Source organism: Sceloporus occidentalis, unplaced genomic scaffold (assembly GCF_023333645.1).
Source record: "Sceloporus occidentalis isolate IW3139 unplaced genomic scaffold, rSceOcc1.0.p SCAF_428, whole genome shotgun sequence".
Lineage (NCBI taxonomy): Eukaryota > Metazoa > Chordata > Lepidosauria > Squamata > Phrynosomatidae > Sceloporus > Sceloporus occidentalis.
In genome coordinates, this window is record NW_028317408.1 from 255,833 (window position 1) to 277,009 (window position 21,177).

General features: G+C 51.2%; 1 protein-coding gene and 1 non-coding gene across 2 annotated transcripts in view; one reads left to right on the forward strand and one right to left on the reverse strand.

Moving 5' to 3' along the window:
• The first annotated feature begins 3,604 nt into the window (after positions 1-3,604).
• Positions 3,605-3,676, forward strand: TRNAP-UGG (transfer RNA proline (anticodon UGG)). The gene has a single exon. It is a non-coding gene; the product is annotated as a tRNA-Pro (tRNA).
• A 7,377-nt stretch (positions 3,677-11,053) lies between these two features.
• The window catches only part of LOC149272647 (talin-1-like), a 32,892-nt gene continuing 22,768 nt past the window's right edge, over positions 11,054-21,177 (reverse strand). Inside the window, 22 exon segments of the mRNA XM_089506878.1 lie at positions 11,054-11,185; positions 11,718-11,843; positions 11,934-12,116; positions 12,323-12,385; positions 13,055-13,180; positions 13,471-13,595; positions 13,725-13,830; positions 15,172-15,279; positions 15,372-15,557; positions 15,669-15,785; positions 15,937-16,062; positions 16,294-16,477; positions 16,659-16,825; positions 16,979-17,125; positions 17,277-17,396; positions 17,660-17,761; positions 17,836-17,985; positions 19,108-19,278; positions 19,821-19,922; positions 19,998-20,130; positions 20,419-20,600; positions 20,695-20,835. Of these exon segments, the coding sequence (XP_089363004.1) occupies positions 11,054-11,185; positions 11,718-11,843; positions 11,934-12,116; positions 12,323-12,385; positions 13,055-13,180; positions 13,471-13,595; positions 13,725-13,830; positions 15,172-15,279; positions 15,372-15,557; positions 15,669-15,785; positions 15,937-16,062; positions 16,294-16,477; positions 16,659-16,825; positions 16,979-17,125; positions 17,277-17,396; positions 17,660-17,761; positions 17,836-17,985; positions 19,108-19,278; positions 19,821-19,922; positions 19,998-20,130; positions 20,419-20,600; positions 20,695-20,835 (2,997 nt within the window).

Sequence of the window (21,177 nt, forward strand, 5' to 3'; positions counted from 1 at the left end):
GTGTGGATTGGTATATATGTGTGGATTAGTGTATATGTGTGGATTGGTGTATATGTGTGGATTGGTATATATGTGTGGATTGGTATATATGTGTGGATTAGTGTATATGTGTGGATTAGTGTATATGTGTGGATTAGTGTATACGTGTGGATTGGTATACGTGTGGATTGGTATACGTGTGCATTGGTATATATGTGTGGATTAGTGTATATGTGTGGATTAGTGTATATGTGTGGATTAGTGTATATGTGTGGATTGGTATACGTGTGGATTGGTATACGTGTGGATTGGTGTATATGTGTGCATTGGTATATATGTGTGGATTGGTATATATGTGTGGATTGGTATATATGTGTGGATTAGTGTATACGTGTGGATTGGTATATATGTGTGGATTGGTATGCGTGTGGATTGGTATGCGTGTGGATTAGTATATGTGTGGATTAGTATATGTGTGGATTGGTAAGTGTGTGAGAGTGATGGGTGTTATGCTGTACCATTTCCAATGTCTTTTTCATGATCTAATTATGCTCTAAAAGTACATCATAACTCCCATCATTCTATACTGTTCCATACAGTGGCAGAGCTGGGAGGCAGAGGCCTTGCACCCCCACCACAGGACTGAAAGGTAAGTGAACTTCAAAGAGGGAGAGGGTAGATAGTTAGGAGGGCGTATATAGGGAGAAGGGAGTGAGACAGGGGAAAGGGGGTAGATAGGGAGAAGGGAGTGAGAAGGGGTAGATACGGCAGAAGAGAGTGAGAAGGGGTAGATAGGGCAATCATACTCCTATCATGCCAAGTCTGCGAGTAAATCCTGGAATCTGGGTATGCCTGGGCATGATAGGAATGTGATTGCTGTTAATCATATATATATATGATATATATAGACTTGAAAACCGAAGTTGTTTGTGTGGTTATTTGGAAAGTCCCTGGAGTGCCGGTAACTATTTTTGGACTTTATATATATATATATATATATATATATATATATATATATAATATTATTTAATTGTTTTCTCCTATTTTGGTGTGTTACTTACTTTAAATAAAAGTGTTAGATTTTTTATGGTGTTGGGGGGGGTCATATTCGGTTTTGGCCAGGTAAATGCTGCACTTTCGGTTTCAGTCCAGAATTCGTTTTGGTGCATCCCTACTACTAAGCCAGACAATGAAGTGGTAGGCCTACACCACATCAATGTTTGGCGTAGTATATAGTGATTGGGGTTTTGTTACAAGTTTTGTTACAAGTTTTTATTCCTTTCTTTTTTTGGGATGGGGGGGGCGCCAGAGGAGTAGTCCGCACAGGGCGCCAGAACACCTAAGGCCGGCTCTGTACCCAGACACACACATACACACACTAACATACCCAGACACACACATACACACACTAACATACCCAGACACACACACATACACACACTAACATATCCAGACACACACATACACACACTAACATACCCAGACACACACATACACTCACTAACATACCCAGACACACACACATACACACACTAACATACCCAGACACACACTAACATACCCCCTACCCACTTACTAACATACCCAGACACACACACTAACATACCCAGACACACACATACACTCACTAACATACCCAGACACACACATACACACACTAACATACCCAGACTCACACTAACACACACATACATACACACACTAACATACCCAGACACACACATACACACAATAACATACCCAGACACACACATACACACACTAACATACCCAGACACACACATACACACACTAACATACCCAGACACACACTAACATACCCCCTACCCACTTACTAACATACCCAGACACACACATACACATACACACACTAACATACCCAGACACACACATACACACACTAACATACCCCCTACCCACTTACTAACATACCCAGACACACATACACACACTAACATACCCAGACACACACATACACTCACTAACATACCCAGACACACACTAACATACCCAGACACACACATACACACACTAACATACCCAGACACACACTAACATACCCAGACACACACATACACACAATAACATACCCAGACACACACATACACACACTAACATACCCAGACACACACACTAACATACCCAGACACACACATATACACACTAACATACCCAGACACACACATACACACACTAACATACCCAGACACACACATACACACACTAACATACCCAGACACACATATAACATTTCTCTCCATCAGAACTCCAGGCCCGGAGCCACTGTCTGCTCTCTGGCCTGTTGGTCTAGGGGTATGATTCTCGCTTAGGGTGGGAGAGGTCCCGGGTTCAAATCCCGGACGAGCCCACGCAGCAGCCTTCGCGCGCGCGCCCTCTTTTACGTCCTTTCCTTGAGATGACGGAAATTCGTCTTCCAGCAAACGGGGCGATTCAACTACCTCCGCTCCAATCTACACTGGAAAGGCACGGTTTGTGCTGACTCGAAGGATACGTTTTGAAACGGGTAATGGTCATTTAATGCTAGACCCTGAAACCTGGCTTTTTACGTCTTCTTCTTTTATGTTTTTTGTATTATTATCATTTATTTATTTATTTTATTTTTTTATCGTTGCGCAGTTTCATCAGCGAATGCTTGCGGTGACAATCCATCCTCGAGGAGTTCCACACGTCCGGCGGCAGGGGGCGCATAGGTTTCTGGCTCGTTGGTCTAGGGGTATGATTCTCGCTTCGGGTGCGAGAGGTCCTGGGTTCAAACCGGACGAGCCCAAGCTGAACAGCGCCGCCTGGCGCCGTAGCTTTTCTCTGCGAGGCGTCTATTTTAAGAAGTTCTCACCAATCCCACTGTAATTCCGCATTAAAGAAGAAGCGGTTGCCTTGGGACGGGAACGTTGTAGACGCCGGCGTGCCGCTGGACGCCCGTCTTAGCTTCCCTGCAAAACTTTCCACTCATTCGGGCTCACACCGCGGCCAGCTCGCTGTTGGTCTAGGGGTATTATTCCCGCCTTGGGTGCGAGAGGTCCCGGGTTCAAATCCTGGACAAGCCCGAGAGCTGCCAGTTGGGCTGAGTGGTCTGCGTAACGCGGGCAGTCAGCACTCTCTTCCTTAGGAGGAGGCCACCAAAATACCTTTTCTGCTCCGTCTCGATGAAAATGCTGTCTCAATGAGAAGTTTCCCCTGACAGTGGCTTTGTCGTCGTCGTCGCCTCCGGCAAGACTGCACTCGACGTCCAATTAGCGCCTGTGCAAAAGTCTCTCTTCATCCCAACTCCGGGCCCGGAGCCATTGCTAACAGTCTGGCTCGTTGGTCTAGGGGTATGATTGTCACTTAGGGTGCGAGAGGTCCCGGGTTCAAATGCCAGACAAACCCGAGCTTGACAGCGCTGTGCATTGCTGTGGGCAGTTGCTTTTAAGATGGTGCCGCCTATCCCTTTTCTACTCCCATAAAGGAAGAAGCCATTGCGTTTGAACGGGAAGCTTCTCCTGATGGTGCCCGGCTGCAGGCACCTTCTTGCCGCCGGGGAGGTTGCGCTTGACATCCGTTTTAGCTTCCCTGCTAAACTTCTCGTACATTCTGGCTCACGCCGCGGGCTTTTCGCTATCTGTCTGGCTCGTTGGTCTAGGGGTATGATTCTCGCTTTGGGTGCGAGAGGTCCCGGGTTCAAATCCCGGACGAGCCCGAGCGCTCAGCACATCCTCCTTTTAGGAGGACCCTTACCTTTCTGCTCCGCCTCAGAGAAAATGCCACTCGGGTGCCGTCGCTTTGCAATGGGAAGTTTCTCTCGACAGTGCTTGGCTGCAGAGAGCGAGAGGCTTTGTCGCTCGACGTCTCTTTAGCGTCCCTGCTAAACTTTCTCTTCTTCCGATCACTGGGCCCGGAGCGGCTGCCAGCTGTCTGGCTCGTTGGTGTAGGGGTATGATTCTCGCTTAGGGTGCGAGAGGTCCCGGGTTCAAATCCCAGACGAGCCCACGCAGCAGCTTTCGCGCGCGCGCCCTCTTTTACGTCCTTTCCTTGAGATGACGGAAATTCGTCCTCCAGCAAACGGGGCGATTCGACTACCTCGGCTCCAATCTACACTGGAAAGGCACGGTTTGTGCTGACTCGAAGGATGCGTTTTGAAACGGGTAATGGTCATTTAATGCTAGACCCTGAAACCTGGCTTTTTACATCTTCTTCTTTTATTTCTGGCTCTTTATTTCTAGGGGTACGATTCAGTTGGCAACTATGCCATGACAACCAGTTAAACGTTCCGCTGATTAACCCATTCTTTTTTTTGCCCCGGATAAGCCTACATCTATTAAAGTATGAAAGCTGGTCTTCTGTGTTAAAGATCACTAAAATCATAGAAACCTCTTTATAAACAGGGCAGCCATTCAGTTCCAGGACACGTATGCATTTCCTATGTCACAGAGACACTCAGGTAAAGTGCTGCCCCCTGCAGTATGTATGATGTATAAACAAGTTACACATCCCTCTTGTCCTTTATTAAATCTCCTGTCTCTCACTCGTCTCTCTGCCTCTCTCTCTCCTCTCTCTGTCTCTCTCTCTCGTCTCTCCTCCAAGACAGACAGGCTGAGATCCCTCAATATTTTATTCTGCAAACAATTCCCTATTTTAATCGCCTTATTTCCCGCGCTATACACACTGCACCCTGCTTGCTTTTTCCACCCCTTTGTTGCATTGCCCAATTATTATTATTTATTGTTTTATATAGTGCCATCGGATTCCACAGCGTTGTACAAAGGGTAGACAGGACAGAACAAGTAGTATGTAACGTAACGATTTGACAGATACAGGTGAGGATTGCCCGGCGCACAGGAGCTTACAATCTAGAGGGCTTTGGGGTGTATTACACAATAGGTAAATGGGGGGTAGGGGCAGCCCTTGAGTTACCTTTAAGTCGTCAGAAATAAAAAAAACCTGGACCCCCAATAATATACTTTGTGTTGGGATTTTTATGTCCCAAGTGCATTATTCTACATTTATCAACATTAAACTGCCGCTGCCGCGCTCGCCCCCATTCTTCTAATGTACTTAAATCACTCGCCATTTGACTTGTTGCCCCAGGAATGGCCGCCCCACTGCCGAGACAGACGTACCGAACCCTGAGACGTTCCTCTGAATATTCACAGTTATTTTTACCGTTTAAATTTCCCTGCAGATTTGATGGACAGAATTGGGGGGGTGGACGCCCCGAGTTCTTCATGCTTGTAGTGGGGAGTGCAGAGCCCGGTGAGCTGTGCTTCTTACTAAATACAGCCCCTGCAGACCCAGAGTTAAATGGGACAGGAATTCACCAAGGGTAGATAAATGTCCTTCCGCCGGCAGCTCCTCTCATCTTTATGTCTGGAAATCCTCGTAACTTCGAGCAGTATATGTGTAAATATTTGGAGGGGGTGGATAGATGCCCCCCCCCCCCACTCCAATACCTCATCTTACTTTCCTTGTAATAAATATCTTCTCCCACTCCCTGCCGACAAAGCGCATGGACTTACATGGAGTGAACGTCTCAAGTATTTATCCACGGAGGCTGCGGGGGGGGGGGGGGTTATGAGATCATTGAGAAGGAATGGGGGGGGTTATGAGATCATCCAGAAGGAATGGGGGGGGTCCTCCCACTCAATTAGTCACAGATCCCAGTATGTAATCATCATGATCTATTGTAAGACGTCCCAGAACCAAACACCCATGGGTTAAAGTTATAGCCGAGAGTGCGAGCCGCTGCCGCCGCCGCCGCCGCCGCCACCTCGTCTCTGTTATGTGCGCTTAACAGAGACAGACTTATTGAGACAGACACAGCGGGGGTCTCAAATACAAGAGTAAACTGTCCTCCGAAACTTGGGCTCTCCAGGAACTCTGAGGATCACCTACCACAATCTCGCACTATGCACCCTTTTCTGGTCTCTCAGTGACAGGGGCAATCAGGGGCAAGTAACCCATAGGAGCATCCGGCCCCTACCCCCCCCACGTGTTTATGTACACGACATGACATTTATTTATATATTGCTGGCAGATTCTGTGGCGCTGAGCCCTGCTAACTTGCGGTGTGAGTGGGACCGGACCTGTTTGAATGATTTGCACTGGCCCTGGGGGAGGGGGGATTGAGCTTTGGACATAGAAATCCGAGCTCTGGTCGACCATTGTAGGATCTCTCTATGTAACTGGGCGACAGGATCGCCTTCATGTTATTTTACCTGTCAGGGGGCTCTTTGCACGGTTAGCAGGTTTAAGTCTGACCAAGATCGTCAAGAAATGGTATTTTGTGTAATTCTTTCATATGGAATACTGGAGGTCGCCGCCGCGGAGAACATGTGATTATGACACCAAATTCTGTCACTTTCTGCTGGATATTCTGCACCGTGGAGAGGCTTCTGCAGAGTTTTTGCCCAGAATACCGGCATAGAAGCTGCAGGGTACACGCCAGGACATCTCGGAGCACAATTGTTACTTCTTGTGTCTACCAGATATCACCAGGATATAAAAAATGTGAACGGGTTTCTTTACATAGTTCAGAGAAATTCCAGGACATTTCAGATTTGGCTACAATTTCCAACATCTCAGGATAATCAATAATCGTAAACAATTCACTGCCCCCCCCCCCCCCCCCCGCAAACCCTGCTGTGTTTCTGAAAGCTGACGTTCTGCTACAAACTGGTGTCAGCGGTGGGATCCAGTTCATTTCACCATCAGGGCAAATCTGGGGTTACCCAAAGTCATTACTTCCGCTTCAGCTACTCACCAGCAGCTTTTGCGACGTCTATTTAGACGCTCTGGATAAAGCACCCAACGCATTTATCAATGGCCGAGCACCTAGACTGCGGAACTTACGTTATCCACAGGTTTTAATAAGATTTAAGACATTTGTGAAACAGTAGTTTTGTTTTCCTGGCTATCCAGGGCCGAATGATATATGGGCTACTTAATGCCTCCCTTCTGCCACCAATGGGGCATTTTCCGCCCATATATGCATGTTTTTGCCCCAGAACGTCCCGTCTTTTAGAAATCTCCAAACCACCAGGGGCGCCACATAAAGCGTGGCTGTTCTTCCTTGGTCTGTCGGAGCGTCACACCAAGCATCGAGCGCAGAAGGTATCGCTGCCATATTCTCTCGCGGTTACACCGGGAGTCAGATCCTCCTCTATCTGCCGGGAGCAGACAGAATGGACACTGAAGCTGAAGAACTAGAGAAGCGATGGTTTCTTCAGGGTGTTGGCTGAGGGTTTAGGATGATGGATTGTAAACTTCTATGAACGGGGAGAGTTTGAGTGTTTAAAGACAGAAGTAGAGAAGAGTCTGACGGAGTCCCAGCGGGAGTGGGGAGAGAGGGTACGTTCTGGAAGGGCAATCAGGAAGGAGAGAAGAGGATTTGGGGAGAAGAGGATTTGGAGATAAGAGCAGACATATTTGTTGAAGGGTAAATCCTCATCGGTTACACCTGATGACGGATCAACATTGGATAGATTTTAAATACAACTGCAGATGCCTTGAGCCGTCGTGAAATTCTTGGGGAGTGGAGCCTTGACTCAAAAGTGCTTGTGCTGAGTGGGGTCAGCCAGGGGCGGATGCAATGGTGACAGGAATGTAAAGCTTCTAAAATTTGACCCCCTTTGTACAGTAGGAAGTCCCGAGGATGTAGACGCCATGTCTCGATTATGGAACAACAGGTTAGCCTCTGAGTGTCGGATAGGCGCAGAAAGTTCATAGAGATGAGGCTTCAGTGACCCTCAAATGCTCCAGAATAAATAATAACAATAATACTAATAATACCAATAATTGGCCCAGAAGAATCTGGCACTCGGATCTCAGGGCCGGGTCTCTCCTGTATTTCCTTCTGTCCGCACATCGGAAGCTGTAATCCCAGCCTTAACTTTACAAAATGATTCCAGAGGAACCTCTTGACGCCCCAGTGACTGGGAGAGCAGCTGCCATATCGCTCCATGGTAGGATGAAACTAACCTCAGCGAGATATCTTAAGGCTTTGTCTTGCCCCGGGCGGATGTTCAATAGCCTGATGGCTCCCTTCTTTAAACGACTGCAAGAGGCTTCTCTGACACTATTGACCCCAAAAAGGATGTTTTCTTTCCAGTGGTAAAGGTTTGTGGGATCTCAGCACTCGCAAGACATTACAAAAAGAAAGAGGACAGAGCGATGCTGACTCTCACGCCACATGATTTCTCAGCAGCATCAAGAGATATATACTAATCATCGTTATATCCCTGTATACCCTGTATATTCCTCATATTCTATATTCTCGGGCCCATATAACTAATCCCGTCCTTATAACCCATTATATCTCTGTACATTCCACATATTATATATTATATACTCTCTGGCCGTATAAATAATCCTGTCCTTATAACCCATTATATCTCTGTACATTCCACATATTATATATCATATACTCTCCGGCCGTATAACTAATCCCGTCTTTATAACCCGTTATATCCCTGCATATTCCTCATATTATATATTATATACTCTCCCCCATATAACTAATCCCGTCCTTATAACCAGATATATCCCTGATATTATATATTATATACTCTCTGGCCGTATAACTAATCCCGTCCTTATAACCCGTTATATCCCTGTATATTCCTATTATATACTCTCCGGCCGTATAACTAATCCTGTCCTTATAACCCGTTATATCCCTGTATATTGCTCATATTATACATTATATACTATCCGGCCGTATAACTAATCCCGTCCTTATAACCAGTTATATCCTGTATATTCCTCATATTATATATTATATACTCTCCGGCCGTATAACTAATCCCATCCTTATAACCAGTTATATCCTGTATATTCCTCATATTATATGTTATATACTCTCCGGCCGTATAACTAATCCCGTCCTTATAACCCGTTATATCACTGTATATTCTTCATATTATATATTATATACTCTCCAGCCGTATAACTAATCCCATCCTTATAACCAGTTATATCCTGTATATTCCTCATATTATATATTATATACTCTCCAGCCGTATAACTAATCCCATCCTTATAACCAGTTATATCCTGTATATTCCTCATATTATATATTATATACTCTCCGGCCGTATAACTAATCCCATCCTTATAACCCGTTATATCCCTGTATATTCCCTATATTATATACTCTCCGGCCGTATAACTAATCCCGTCCTTATAACCCGTTATATCCTGTATATTCCTCATATTATATATTATATACTCTCCGGCCGTATAACTATACCCGTCCTTATAACCCTGTATATTCCTCATATCATATATTATATACTCTGCGGCCGTATAACTAATCCCGCCCTTATATCCCTATATATTCCTCATATTATATATTATATACTCTGCATATATCCCTGCATATTCCGCATATATTATATACTCTCCAGCCGTATAACTAATCCCGACTTTATAACCCGTTATATCCCTGTATATTCCTCATATTATATACATCGGCCATATAACTAATCCTGTCCTTATAGCCCAGTATATCCTGTATATTCCTCATATTATATACTCTCCGGTCGTATAAGTAATCCCGTACTTATAGCCCAGTATATCCTGTATATTCCTCATATTATATACTCTCCGGCCATATAACTAATCATGTCCTTATAACTCGTTATAGCCCAGTATATTCCTCATATTATATACTATATACTCTCCGGCCGTATAACTAATCCCGTCCTTATAACCCGTTATATCCCTGTATATTCCTCATATTATATACTATATACTCTCCGGCCGTATAACTAATCCCATCCTTATAACCCGTTATATCCCTGTATATTCCTCATATTATATACTATATACTCTCCGGCCGTATAACTAATCCCGTCCTTATAACCCGTTATATCCCTGTATATTCCTTATATTATATACTCACCGGCCGTATAACTAATCCCGTCCTTATAACCCGTTATATGCCTGTATATTCCTCATATTATATATTATATACTCTCCGGCCGTATAACTAATCCCGTCCTTATAACCCGTTATATCCCTGTATATTCCTCATATTATATATTATATACTCTCCGGCCCGTATAACTAATCCCGTCCTTATAACCCGTTATATCCCTGTATATTCCTCATATTATATACTATATACTCTCCGGCCCGTATAACTAATCCCGTCCTTATAACCCGTTATATCCTGTATATTCCTCATATTATATATTATATACTCTCCGGCCGTATAACTAATCCCGTCCTTATAACCCGTTATATCCTGTATATTCCTCATATTATATATTATATACTCTCCGGCCCGTATAACTAATCCCGTCCTTATAACCCGTTATATCCTGTATATTCCTCATATTATATATTATATACTCTCCGGCCGTATAACTAATCCCGTCCTTATAACCCGTTATATCCCTGTATATTCCTCATATTATATACTCTCCGGCCCATAATAACTAATCACGTCTTTATAACCTGTTATATACCTGTATATTGCTCATATTATATATATACATATATATTATCTAAAAATAATTCAGCGAGTCGGCCCCTCTATAACGTATAATGTATTTCGGGAAGGAGCAGCGAGGCAGACGTTAGACGTGAAGATATTTATTGGAGATAACACTTTGTGAACGGCCGAGGAGGAGCCTCTCGTGGCCCTGAACCGGCAGCTTATAAAATCCCAAATACTGAGACATAAAAATAGATTATTTTCTTGAGAAATGTAAAAGGGCCGTCGGGATTTGTACAGTTAATAGAAGCGGCAGAGCCTGAGGGCAACAGCTGCTTGTGTGTTGCACGAAATCAGGCACTTGGAGGCATGAGTGCAAGCGACGGGACACGCGGGGGCAGCATATCCTAGGGGCAAAAGGTAACACTGCTGTGTGGGGCAGGAAGGAAAGCAGCATGAGGTTAATAAGGCTACAGAGGTAGCGGAGGGCAGTAAGGCACCAGAAGCAGCACCGAGCAAACTGTTAGAACCGATCCGGCTGGAATGGTGTCCGGAGCCGCGGTCAGTGAAAAGCCCCGGCAGAGGAATACGGGAAGCCGTGAAACCGCGAGTGTCCGCTGCATCCCGCTAGAGACACGCTTAGTTCTGGGAGTCCTCTCGCAGTTCTGACGGCAGGAACTTGTACTGCTGCTGCCGGATAATGGCCAGCTTCTTCCGCGCTTCTTCCAGCTCCCGCTCCTTCCTCAGCATCTCCTCCTGAGCCGCGATGATCTGCAGACACAGAACATTTACCGTAAGGACAGGCGCAAAGGGAGACGCCATGATCTATCACCGAGCCACGACGCAGGCTTCGATGGAATGGGAGGAAGTTTTACTTTACTGAGAGGGTGGTAGATAAATGGAACAGTCTCCCAACAGAGGTGGTAGAGGGTAATACAGTGAGGGTATTGAACATGCATGGGATAGACATACGGCTCCTGAATCTAAGACAAGACCAACGACTGATTAAGGTTCGAGTTGTTACAGCAGGAGAAACGGGCGACTAGACGGCAGCTTCTGGGTCCGTTCATTACAGAGAAATATTTATGCAGACTAGAACCGCAGAGGCTCACAATCTGCAGAACCCCCCATGATTGGTTAAATCAGCAGCACCCCCCATGATTGGTTAAATCAGCAGCACCCCCCATGATTGGTTAAATCCGCAGCACCCCCCATGGTTGGTTAAATCAGCAGCACCCCCCATGATTGGTTAAATCAGCAGCACCAAGACGCAAAAGCCTCGGGTCAGGGAATCCCGTCTCACCTGAGCGATTCCTCCCACCATCTTCTCCTTCACCACCACGGTCTCGTCATGGTCCTGGAACGCGGCCGCTTTCTGAGCAGCCTTCACCAGGTTGTCTGACGCTCTCTTCACAGCATTTCCCGCGACCTGAGTGGATAGAAATACACGCTTCAGTCCTGCCACGAAACGCAGCGAACACACGGCATACCGAATACACGGCATCCCCCGCGCTCTCACCTGCAGCCGCTTCATGGCTTCCGAGTCGTGATCTGCTTTGACTTTGCAGGCCACCAAGAGTTGGGCCGTAGAAGCCGCCACCTGCTTGGCCGAGGAGATGAGTTTCTCCTCGCTGGCGTGGCCCTGGACGGCGGAGTTTGCGGCTTCGCAGAGATTACTTGTGGCGGCGGCCACCATGCGAGCCTGAAAGAAAAAGCAGCGAGACGTCATTGGAATCACCGCTGTTAATGGGGAGGAGGGCAATCCACTGGGGGCAGGAGAGGGTGGAGAGAGGGCATGAGAGAGGGCTAGAGAGGCAGAAGAATCATGGGATTAAGAGCACAGAGGAGAAGTAGACAGCAGATAATAAACACGAGACAAGGCATGCGCGTGTCGGCTGGAGTACTCACTGCTGATATCAGTCCTTGAGACCACTGCCCATCATCTACAGCGTTGGCTGGAATGGCACCGACCTGAGCAGGAGAGACGACAAAATCAATAACAAGTAGCAATGAAGGACAAAGGTGAGGAGGGGGAGAGGACACGGGGCACCGGTGGTGAGGAGGAGGAGCAGACACGGGGCATCGGAGGAGGAGAGGACACTGGGCAACGGTGGTGAGGAGGAGAGGACACTGGGCAACGGTGGTGAGGAGGAGAGGACACGGGGCACTGGTGGTGAGGAGGAGGAGGAGCGGACACGGGGCATCGGAGGAGGAGAGGACACGGGGCAACGGTGGTGAGGAGGAGGCGAGGACACGGGGCAACGGTGGTGAGGAGGAGGAGAGGACACGGGGCACCGGTGGCGAGGAGGAGGAGAGGACACGGGGCACCGGTGGTGAGGAGGAGGAGAGGACACGGGGCACCGGTGGTGAGGAGGAGGAGGAGAGGACACGGGGCATCGGAGGAGGAGAGGACACGGGGCAACGGTGGTGAGGAGGAGGAGAGGACACGGGGCAACGGTGGTGAGGAGGAGGAGAGGACACGGGGCACCGGTGGTGAGGAGGAGGAGAGGACACGGGGCACCGGTGGTGAGGAGGAGGAGAGGACACGGGGCACCGGTGGCGAGGAGGAGGAGGAGAGGACACGGGGCACCGGTGGAAGGAGAGGAGGAGTGGTAAAGGCTTCCTCCGACGGGCTCTCACCTTGCCTTGGGCCACCAGCTCTCTCTGCGCGGCTGACGCGGCCTTCACCAGGGCGCTGGTGGCAGCAGCTATGGACTTGGCGGCCTCCAGGATTTGCTCCTCGAAGTTCAGGCTCTCGTCGGCTGCCTGCGGGAGGAAATTCAAAGCACAGGGAAAAGTCCGCAGGAGCGCAGGGAAACTGCCCCACCAGGGGGAGACTTTCAATTACCCCCCCCCCCGTCCCGGGACTGGAACTCCTCATGTGATAAAGGAATGACACTCACTGCGCTCCCAGACTTCTGCAGAAACCAGCAGCGAACGGCCAAACACCGCATGCCACGCAGAGATTACCCCTTTGGGTTTGGGCAATTTGGGTGCTAGACCACGCAGCTGACACTTTAAGGGCTAATTCGGCGGCGGGGCGAAAATCCTCTCACCTTGGGCTTGGCGCGCGGCTTCAGCTGCTCCAGTTTCTTGGCCGCTGCCTCGATGGCCGCCGCGGCTCCCAGCAGCTCGTTCTCCGCAATGACCGTGGGGTCCTCGGGGTCCACCCATTCAGTACCTGGAGGGCCACAGAGAGAGCTTATACGGGGCAAAGGAGGGTAAAACAGAGGCAGGCAGGGAGGGGAGACGGGGGGGGTATAGGGGGGCCGCTGCAGTCCGCAGACCCCCTCAGCCCACAGTCCGGTACCTTTCATGGCCTCGGCAGCCTGGATCAGCTCGGTCACGGATCCGGCCACTTGCTTGGAGTATCCGGCCAGCTGCTGCTTCAGATCTGAGCTCGGCTTCTGAAGGACCTGCAGGATCATCGACACCATTATAACCAAGGGGCCGGGGCCGGGGGCCAGGGGCCACCAGCACCGAAGTACGTGAACGACGGCGTGTTTATTATCAAGCAACCTGCCAGCGGCCTGTGATGCGCAGCATGTGAGAGACCCCGTGATATGCAGCATGCGCCGTGTAACAGTGATGTCAGGAGTGAGACCCTGTGATGCGCTGCATGCGCCGTGTAACACAGCATAAAGCACCAGAGTCTTAACACACCACGGTGCGAAGCAGTGCACCTGTTTATACCTTAACATGCAGCGGCACGCCGGCTCCCACGAGGACACGCAGCGGCACGCCGGCTCCCACGAGGACACGCAGCGGCACGCCGGCTCCCACGAGGACACGCAGCGGCACGCCGGCTCCCACGAGGACACGCAGCGGCACGCCGGCTCCCACGAGGACACGCAGCGGCACGCCGGCTCCCACGAGGACACGCAGCGGCACGCCGGCTCCCACGAGGACACGCAGCGGCACGCCGGCTCCCACGAGGACACGCAGCGGCACGCCGGCTCCCACGAGGACATGCCGGCTCCCACGAGGACATGCCGGCTCCCACAAGGACACGCAGCGGCACGCCGGCTCCCACGAGGACATGCCGGCTCCCACGAGGACACGCCGGCTCCCACGAGGACACGCAGCCCCACGCCGGCTCCCACAACGACACGCAGCCCCACGCCGGCTCATGGCCATGGTGCTCAAAAACATTCCTATGTTTCCAACAAAACAACATGCAAACCTCCAACAAACCAATGCATGGAGTGCAACGTCAGCTGGCCCCTGTCTGCCCAACGCTGGCCCCCCTGTCTGCCCAACGCTGGCCCCCCTGTCTGCCCAACGCTGGCCCCCCTGTCTGCCCAACGCTGGCCCCCCGTCCGTCTCTCGCTCTGCCCAAAGCTGGCCCCCTGACCGTCTGTGCCGGTGTCGTCTCTCCTATACTTCCACTCCTCCAGCTGTCTGTTGCCCTTCAATAATCTCTCGCTGGCTCTTAACGGACTCTCCGGCCTGTCTCTATGCGTGACTATCTGTCCGGTAGCGAGACTTACAGACACACACCGCGCGCTCGGCCCGTCCCGCACTCTCAGATAAACTCACCGGCTTTACCAAAAGAGTGAAACAGAGAAAAGAGAAATGAGCAGAGATACAGCGTGCGTGTCAGACATATAGACAGAGCCACGAGACGCGCACGAGAGCGCCGGGGCCGAGCAAGACGGAGGGAGCGATTAAAGGCCACTCGGACCTGACTGAAATCCACAAGCCGTTAGACAGTTGGACAGAACCGGACGGACGAGACCCTCGGAGGCCGCACTCACCACTAGCACGTGCTCCAGCAGCTGCAGGTAGCCGTTGGCACACTCCTTCCCGTAACGCGTGGCCCGGATCCGCACGTCGGGGCTGACGTCCGGGTGATAACCGGCCTCCTGAAGGGGAGAAACGTCGCTAATGTTACTTTATACCCCAGGCAGGGCAGATGCGCAGCTGCTGCCCCCTGGGCTCTCCATCATCCGCTAACCTTGCAGGAATGCAGCATGTCCGCGATGGCGCGGCGGCTCAGGTTGGCCGTAGCGATCACATCCTCCTGTCGGCACGAGTTTCCAGCGGCGACGGCTTTGGCGGTTGCCATGGTAATTCCTTTGGTCATGCGAATAAATTCTTCGGGAGAGGACACCTTGGGCGGAGGCTCCGGGGATGAAAAGACCTGTAGGTGGGGAGGCATGGATCAAAACGCGTGGACGCGGCAGCGCATGCACACAGATACTCCGCGCATGCACACAGATACTCCGCTCGCGGTCTCATTAAAGCCTCTCACCGCCAGCTCCTGGCGAATGTGCTCTATGGTGGCTTCCAGGGCCCGGGTGCCCTTTGTGGCCTCATCTTCCACGGCTTTCACAGTCTTCAGGAGCGAAGTCACGTTGGTCACCATCACCTAGAAGCACAATAGCATCCGTCATCGGCAGAAAGCAGGCCTCGCTCGCCCCGCGTGTTTTCTGCGGCCCCCGCTTTAGACGCGTGACAGCCAGTAATATTCTCTAGAGACGCGTCTCGGACACGCAGAGCTCTGTCTCGGCCTCCCATACCTTGGCGGAGTTCTTCAGCTGATAGACGGTGGGGTCATCGCTAGACTTGCCGGCAGCCGCTTTGGTGGCGCTGATTAGATCCCCCAGTGCCTTGGCCACGTCTTTCACCGCATTAATCAGGACGACCTGCCAAGAATCCAAACAACCCAACGTTACTAAGAAAGCCCAAAAGTCTCGTCCTTCCCAAAGTCCCCAATAACTAAACGACGGACACAACAACGGCCCAAGCCCCGAGCCGCCTGAGGACGAACTGGCACTGGGGGCACACCTGATCAACGAGGAGCCAACCCCCGTAGCCCCCCAAGACCTCGCTTTCTGGTCAGACTGGGGGGGTTGCCCCTTCATAGCATTTGTCACCTGGGTCTCGGGGTCTTCTGCCCCCAGGCTGGCTGCCCCCAGTTTGACCGTTTCGGCGAGACGCGTGATGGTCGTCACAGAGGACTGAGCCGCCTGCGCCAGCTTCTCCTGACTGGAGGTGGCGTTCTGAACCAAGACCTTGGTGTCTTCAACAAGAGCCTTCGCGGTCTTCAGGATACCCTCCCTGCAAAAGAAAATAGATGTTACTGCCCCAAATCCCCAAAACTACCCCCACTGCAACAGAACATGGATAATACTGCCCTGGATCTGGCACCCTTATAACGCCATATCATTTACGTGTTTAGGACATGTAATCTACACACAGAAAACACGTGTAACCTTCTCCCCTCCCCCGAGTCCGGTACCGGTGATCGGCGAAAGTCTCCGCATTCTCTCGGTTCAGGGTCCCGGCCGTCGCGAACATGATGGTGGTGTCCAGGTCGGCGATGATGCCGGAGACGGCGCTCGCTGCGGTGATGCAGGCCTGCGTACCGCGATTACCGGCCTGGAGCGCGGCCAGGACGTGAGACACCTGAAGGAGAGGGTCAGAGAGCGTCACATTCAGTGGGACACCGAAGACAACACTCTAAAGGCTGTCTCTTAGAGCGTTGGACCCGCTCCAAATGTCACCAAGCTCCGCGGTGCGCGTGAAACGCGGGAAGCGATCTGTAAGCAGGGGCCTCACCTTCTCGGACACGCGCCGCGCGCTTTCAATCAGCTCTTTCTTGGTGTAGCCGTCGTTGGGGCTGCATTGCAGAGCGCCAGCCTTCGTGACAAGCAGGGAGCAGCCATGACCCAACTCCTGGACCCGCTGCTTAATGTGGGAGCCGATCTGGAGAAGAGAGACCCGAGGGGTGAACACGGAGACACCACCAACACACACGCGATCACTGGGCAGATCGCGCACGCACACACGCGATCACCGGGCAGATCGCACACACACACACGCGATCACCGGGCAGATCGCGCACACACACACACACCTCCTCGTTCTCGGCAGTCACGGATGCCGGCTTGGCGTCGTGCGCTAGTTGCCTGTAGTCATTGGTCAGCTGGTTTGCCAAGATGCCCAACTCATCGGGGTTTGTGGTGGATTTCGTCACCTGGAAGAGATGAAGAACTTCAGCTAGCAGTGGGGGGGGGGTAACGGGGCAACAGGAAGCCAACCATTGTTACATCGACCGGTGAACATACGGGGTTAAAGGTTAGGCGACTGGAGGGGCACGATTATAGCAAGAAGACCCATGAGACCCACAGTGAAGGGCATGCGCGATATCAAAGTAACACGTCAGGGCTGTAAGGGGTCGGACACGCGTGTTACGCGCCGGGATGTGCCGTCTGTTGCGTGAAAGTCACCGGCACCCACCATTTCTTGCACGGTCACGGCGATAGCCTTCGCCGTCTTCACCATCGTCGTCTGGTAATCTACGAAGGATCCCTCGGGTTCTCTCGCGGGTTCTTCATCCAGCTGCGGGAAAGAGATCGTGAATCCGGGGTCCTTCCGAGATTCAGAGATCCTTTAGAGATCGGCGGAGGACGCACCTTATTGATGGCTTGTGTGATGGAGTCCACCATCCCGCCGACGGCTCCCGCCGCGCTCGCCGCCTCGCTCAGGGTCCCGGTGAGATCCTCCACGGCCTCGTGCATCATTTGTGCCGCTTCATCCAAGGCTTCCTGCGTGTGCGCGGCAACCTGCGGCACAAAGCCCGGCAACCTTGCGTTATAGCCCACAGAAAAAGGGGGCACGCTAGCAAGAGACGTTAAACACCCCAACACGCCTAAATAATCCAAATAACAATACTACAGTAATACACGGAGCCATAATACTACACGGAGCCATAATGCTACGCGGAGCCATAATGCTACGCGGAGCCATAATACTACGCGGAGCCATAATACTACATGGAGCCATAATACTACACTGAATCTTAATACTACACGGACCCATAATACTACACGGACCCATAATACTACACGGAGCCCTAATACTTCACGGAGCCATAATACTACACGGAACCCTAATACTACACGGAGCCATAATACTACACGGACCCATAATACTACACGGAGCCATAATACTACACGGAACCATAATGCTACACGGAACCATAATACTACACGGAGCCATAATGCTACACTGAATCTTAATACTACACGGACCCATAATACTACACGGACCCATAATACTACACGGAGCCCTAATACTTCACGGAGCCATAATACTACACGGAACCCTAATACTACACGGAACCCTAATACTACACGGAACCCTAATACTACACGGAACCCTAATACTACACGGAGCCATAATACTACACGGACCCATAATACTACACGGACCCATAATACTACACGGAGCCATAATACTACACGGAGCCATAATACTACACGGAGCCATAATGCTACATGGAGCCATAATACTACACTGAATCTTAATACTACACGGACCCATAATACTACACGGAGCCCTAATACTTCACGGAGCCATAATACTTCACGGAGCCATAATACTACACGGAACCCTAATACTACACGGAACCCTAATACTACACGGAACCCTAATACTACACGGAACCCTAATACTACACGGAGCCATAATACTACACGGACCCATAATACTACACGGAGCCATAATACTACACGGAGCCATAATACTACACGGAACCATAATGCTACACGGAACCATAATACTACACGGAGCCATAATACTACACGGAACCATAATACTACACGGAACCATAATACTACACGGAACCATAATACTACACGGAGCCATAATACTACACGGATGATCCTGAGCGCGAACGCGATTACCTTGGGGTTGCCGCCGGCTTCCTTGGCCGTGTAGAGCATCTGCAGAGCGGACTCGGCCAGGGTTTTGCTTTGGTCCAGAAGGTTCATCTGCTGTTGGTGGTTGATTGTTTTCGAAGCGGCTCCTACGGCAGCATGAATGAGGGGCTCGAAGTACTGAGCCATCTGTGACACCTGGGGAGGACCAGAAGGGTCGGGGTTAAACGCGGGAAAAATACAAAGCAAAGAGCATCATGCGCGCCCTCGCATTACACCGGGGCAGAGGCTCTGCGCCCCCTCGCAGTACACCGGGGCAGAGGCTCTGCGCCCCCTCGCAGTACACCGGGGCAGTTGCTCAGCACCCTGCGCCCCCTCGCAGTACACCAGGGCAGTTGCTCAGCATCCTGCGCCCCCTCGCATTACACCGGGGCAGTTGCTCAGCACCCTGCGCCCCCTCGCATTACACCGGGGTAGTTGATCAGCACCCTGCGCCCCCTCGCATTACACCGGGGAACTTGCTCTGCGCCCCCTCGCATTACACCGGGGCAGTTGCTCAGCACCCTGCGCCCCCTCGCATTACACCGGGGCAGTTGCTCAGCACCCTGCGCCCCCTTGCATTACACCGGGGTAGTTGATCAGCACACTGCGCCCCCTCGCATTACACCGGGGCAGAGGCTCTGCGCCCCCTCGCAGTACACCGGGGCAGTTGCTCAGCACCCTGCGCCCCCTCGCATTACCTTGTGCCCGAGCTGGGAGGAATCCGCTTTGGCTGCCGCCGCCACCGGCTCTATCAGATTGCTGATCTCTTGTACGGATGTTTGCATCTGAGTGTGCAAGGCCTGGGAATAAAAGAAATATGAAGAGAGGGGCCACACTTAGTGAGCAGTGACCTCCACGTGGCCCTACACCCTTACCTCCTGCGAGATGCCCTCTCGGGGGGCAAGCTGCTGGCTGATGGCTTTTAACGAGGCTTGGTCCAGCTCTCTCACTGCTTGATTGAGGAGCTCGATGGCCTGGTCGCACTCCCTCTGCCCGGGGGCCTTGTCCCTAGAGAGGTGACACGGAGCTATGTGACAACCGCCAGCTGGGGTATTAAAGGGGCAGTCTGCTAACTGCACCCCCTGATGGCTGGGGTAGGATACATCATAAAATGCCACCCTGAGCAGTTTCACGGTACAAGTCCGGCCCGCGGCTGGGTCCAGGGGCCACAGAGCTCATACAGCCATTTGTGGTCTGGAACACGTTCATATTAAGCACTAGGTCTTTGGCCTTGTTCTCGATGTATTTACCGAAACCACCTGTTGTTGCCCCGATAGCACCGGCGCAGGGTATTACCTCATATTGGTGATGAGCTTTTTAATGGAGTCGGACACGGTGCGGGAATGGCCGGCCAGCACGGACCACTGCGGAGGATCCTTGGGGTTGGCCGCCAGAGAACGCGCCGTCTGAATGAGGCCAGAGGAGCTTTCTAGCATGACCTTGGCTGACGAGATGATCGGCTCCATCGCTCGGAGCCCCTGAGAAATGGAGAAAAGCGGGTGAAGCTGCAGCTCCCGGGGAATAACCGGGATGGGCCACAGACACGGGCTTAGCGTGAGATGACCTACTGACCTCTGGGGAGATCTGGGCCGGGACGCTGGCAAATTCAGGGTTGGAAGCAAACGCGGTGAGGTTCTCCACGGCTTGGATGAGCGGCACCGTGGCCTGCTGGCATTTCACCCGATTCTGATCGTTAAACGCCCCATCGAGAGCCTAACAAGAGAAAACGCTTGTCAACCGACGGCAAATAACGGCGCCTCGGATCCCGATGGAAAAAATTAGACCCGGCGGACGGATCCGGAAGACAGGCTGACGGCCGGCATTTCACGAGGAGTCACAAAACGAATCCTGGAGGAAATTGATCATGAAAGCGAAGCGGCTCCGGCACGCGGAGTCTCCGTTTCGGGCAGAGACTTTTTCCAAACTGGGTACAACTGGCCTCACGGGCGCACCTCCCCGGTTTTACCCCGGTCTCCGGGTCTTGGCAGCTAAGTCATGGTTCCCCCAGGGGCCGTTATTAGAACCACTTGGGAACCAGAACAGCTCTGTGACTTG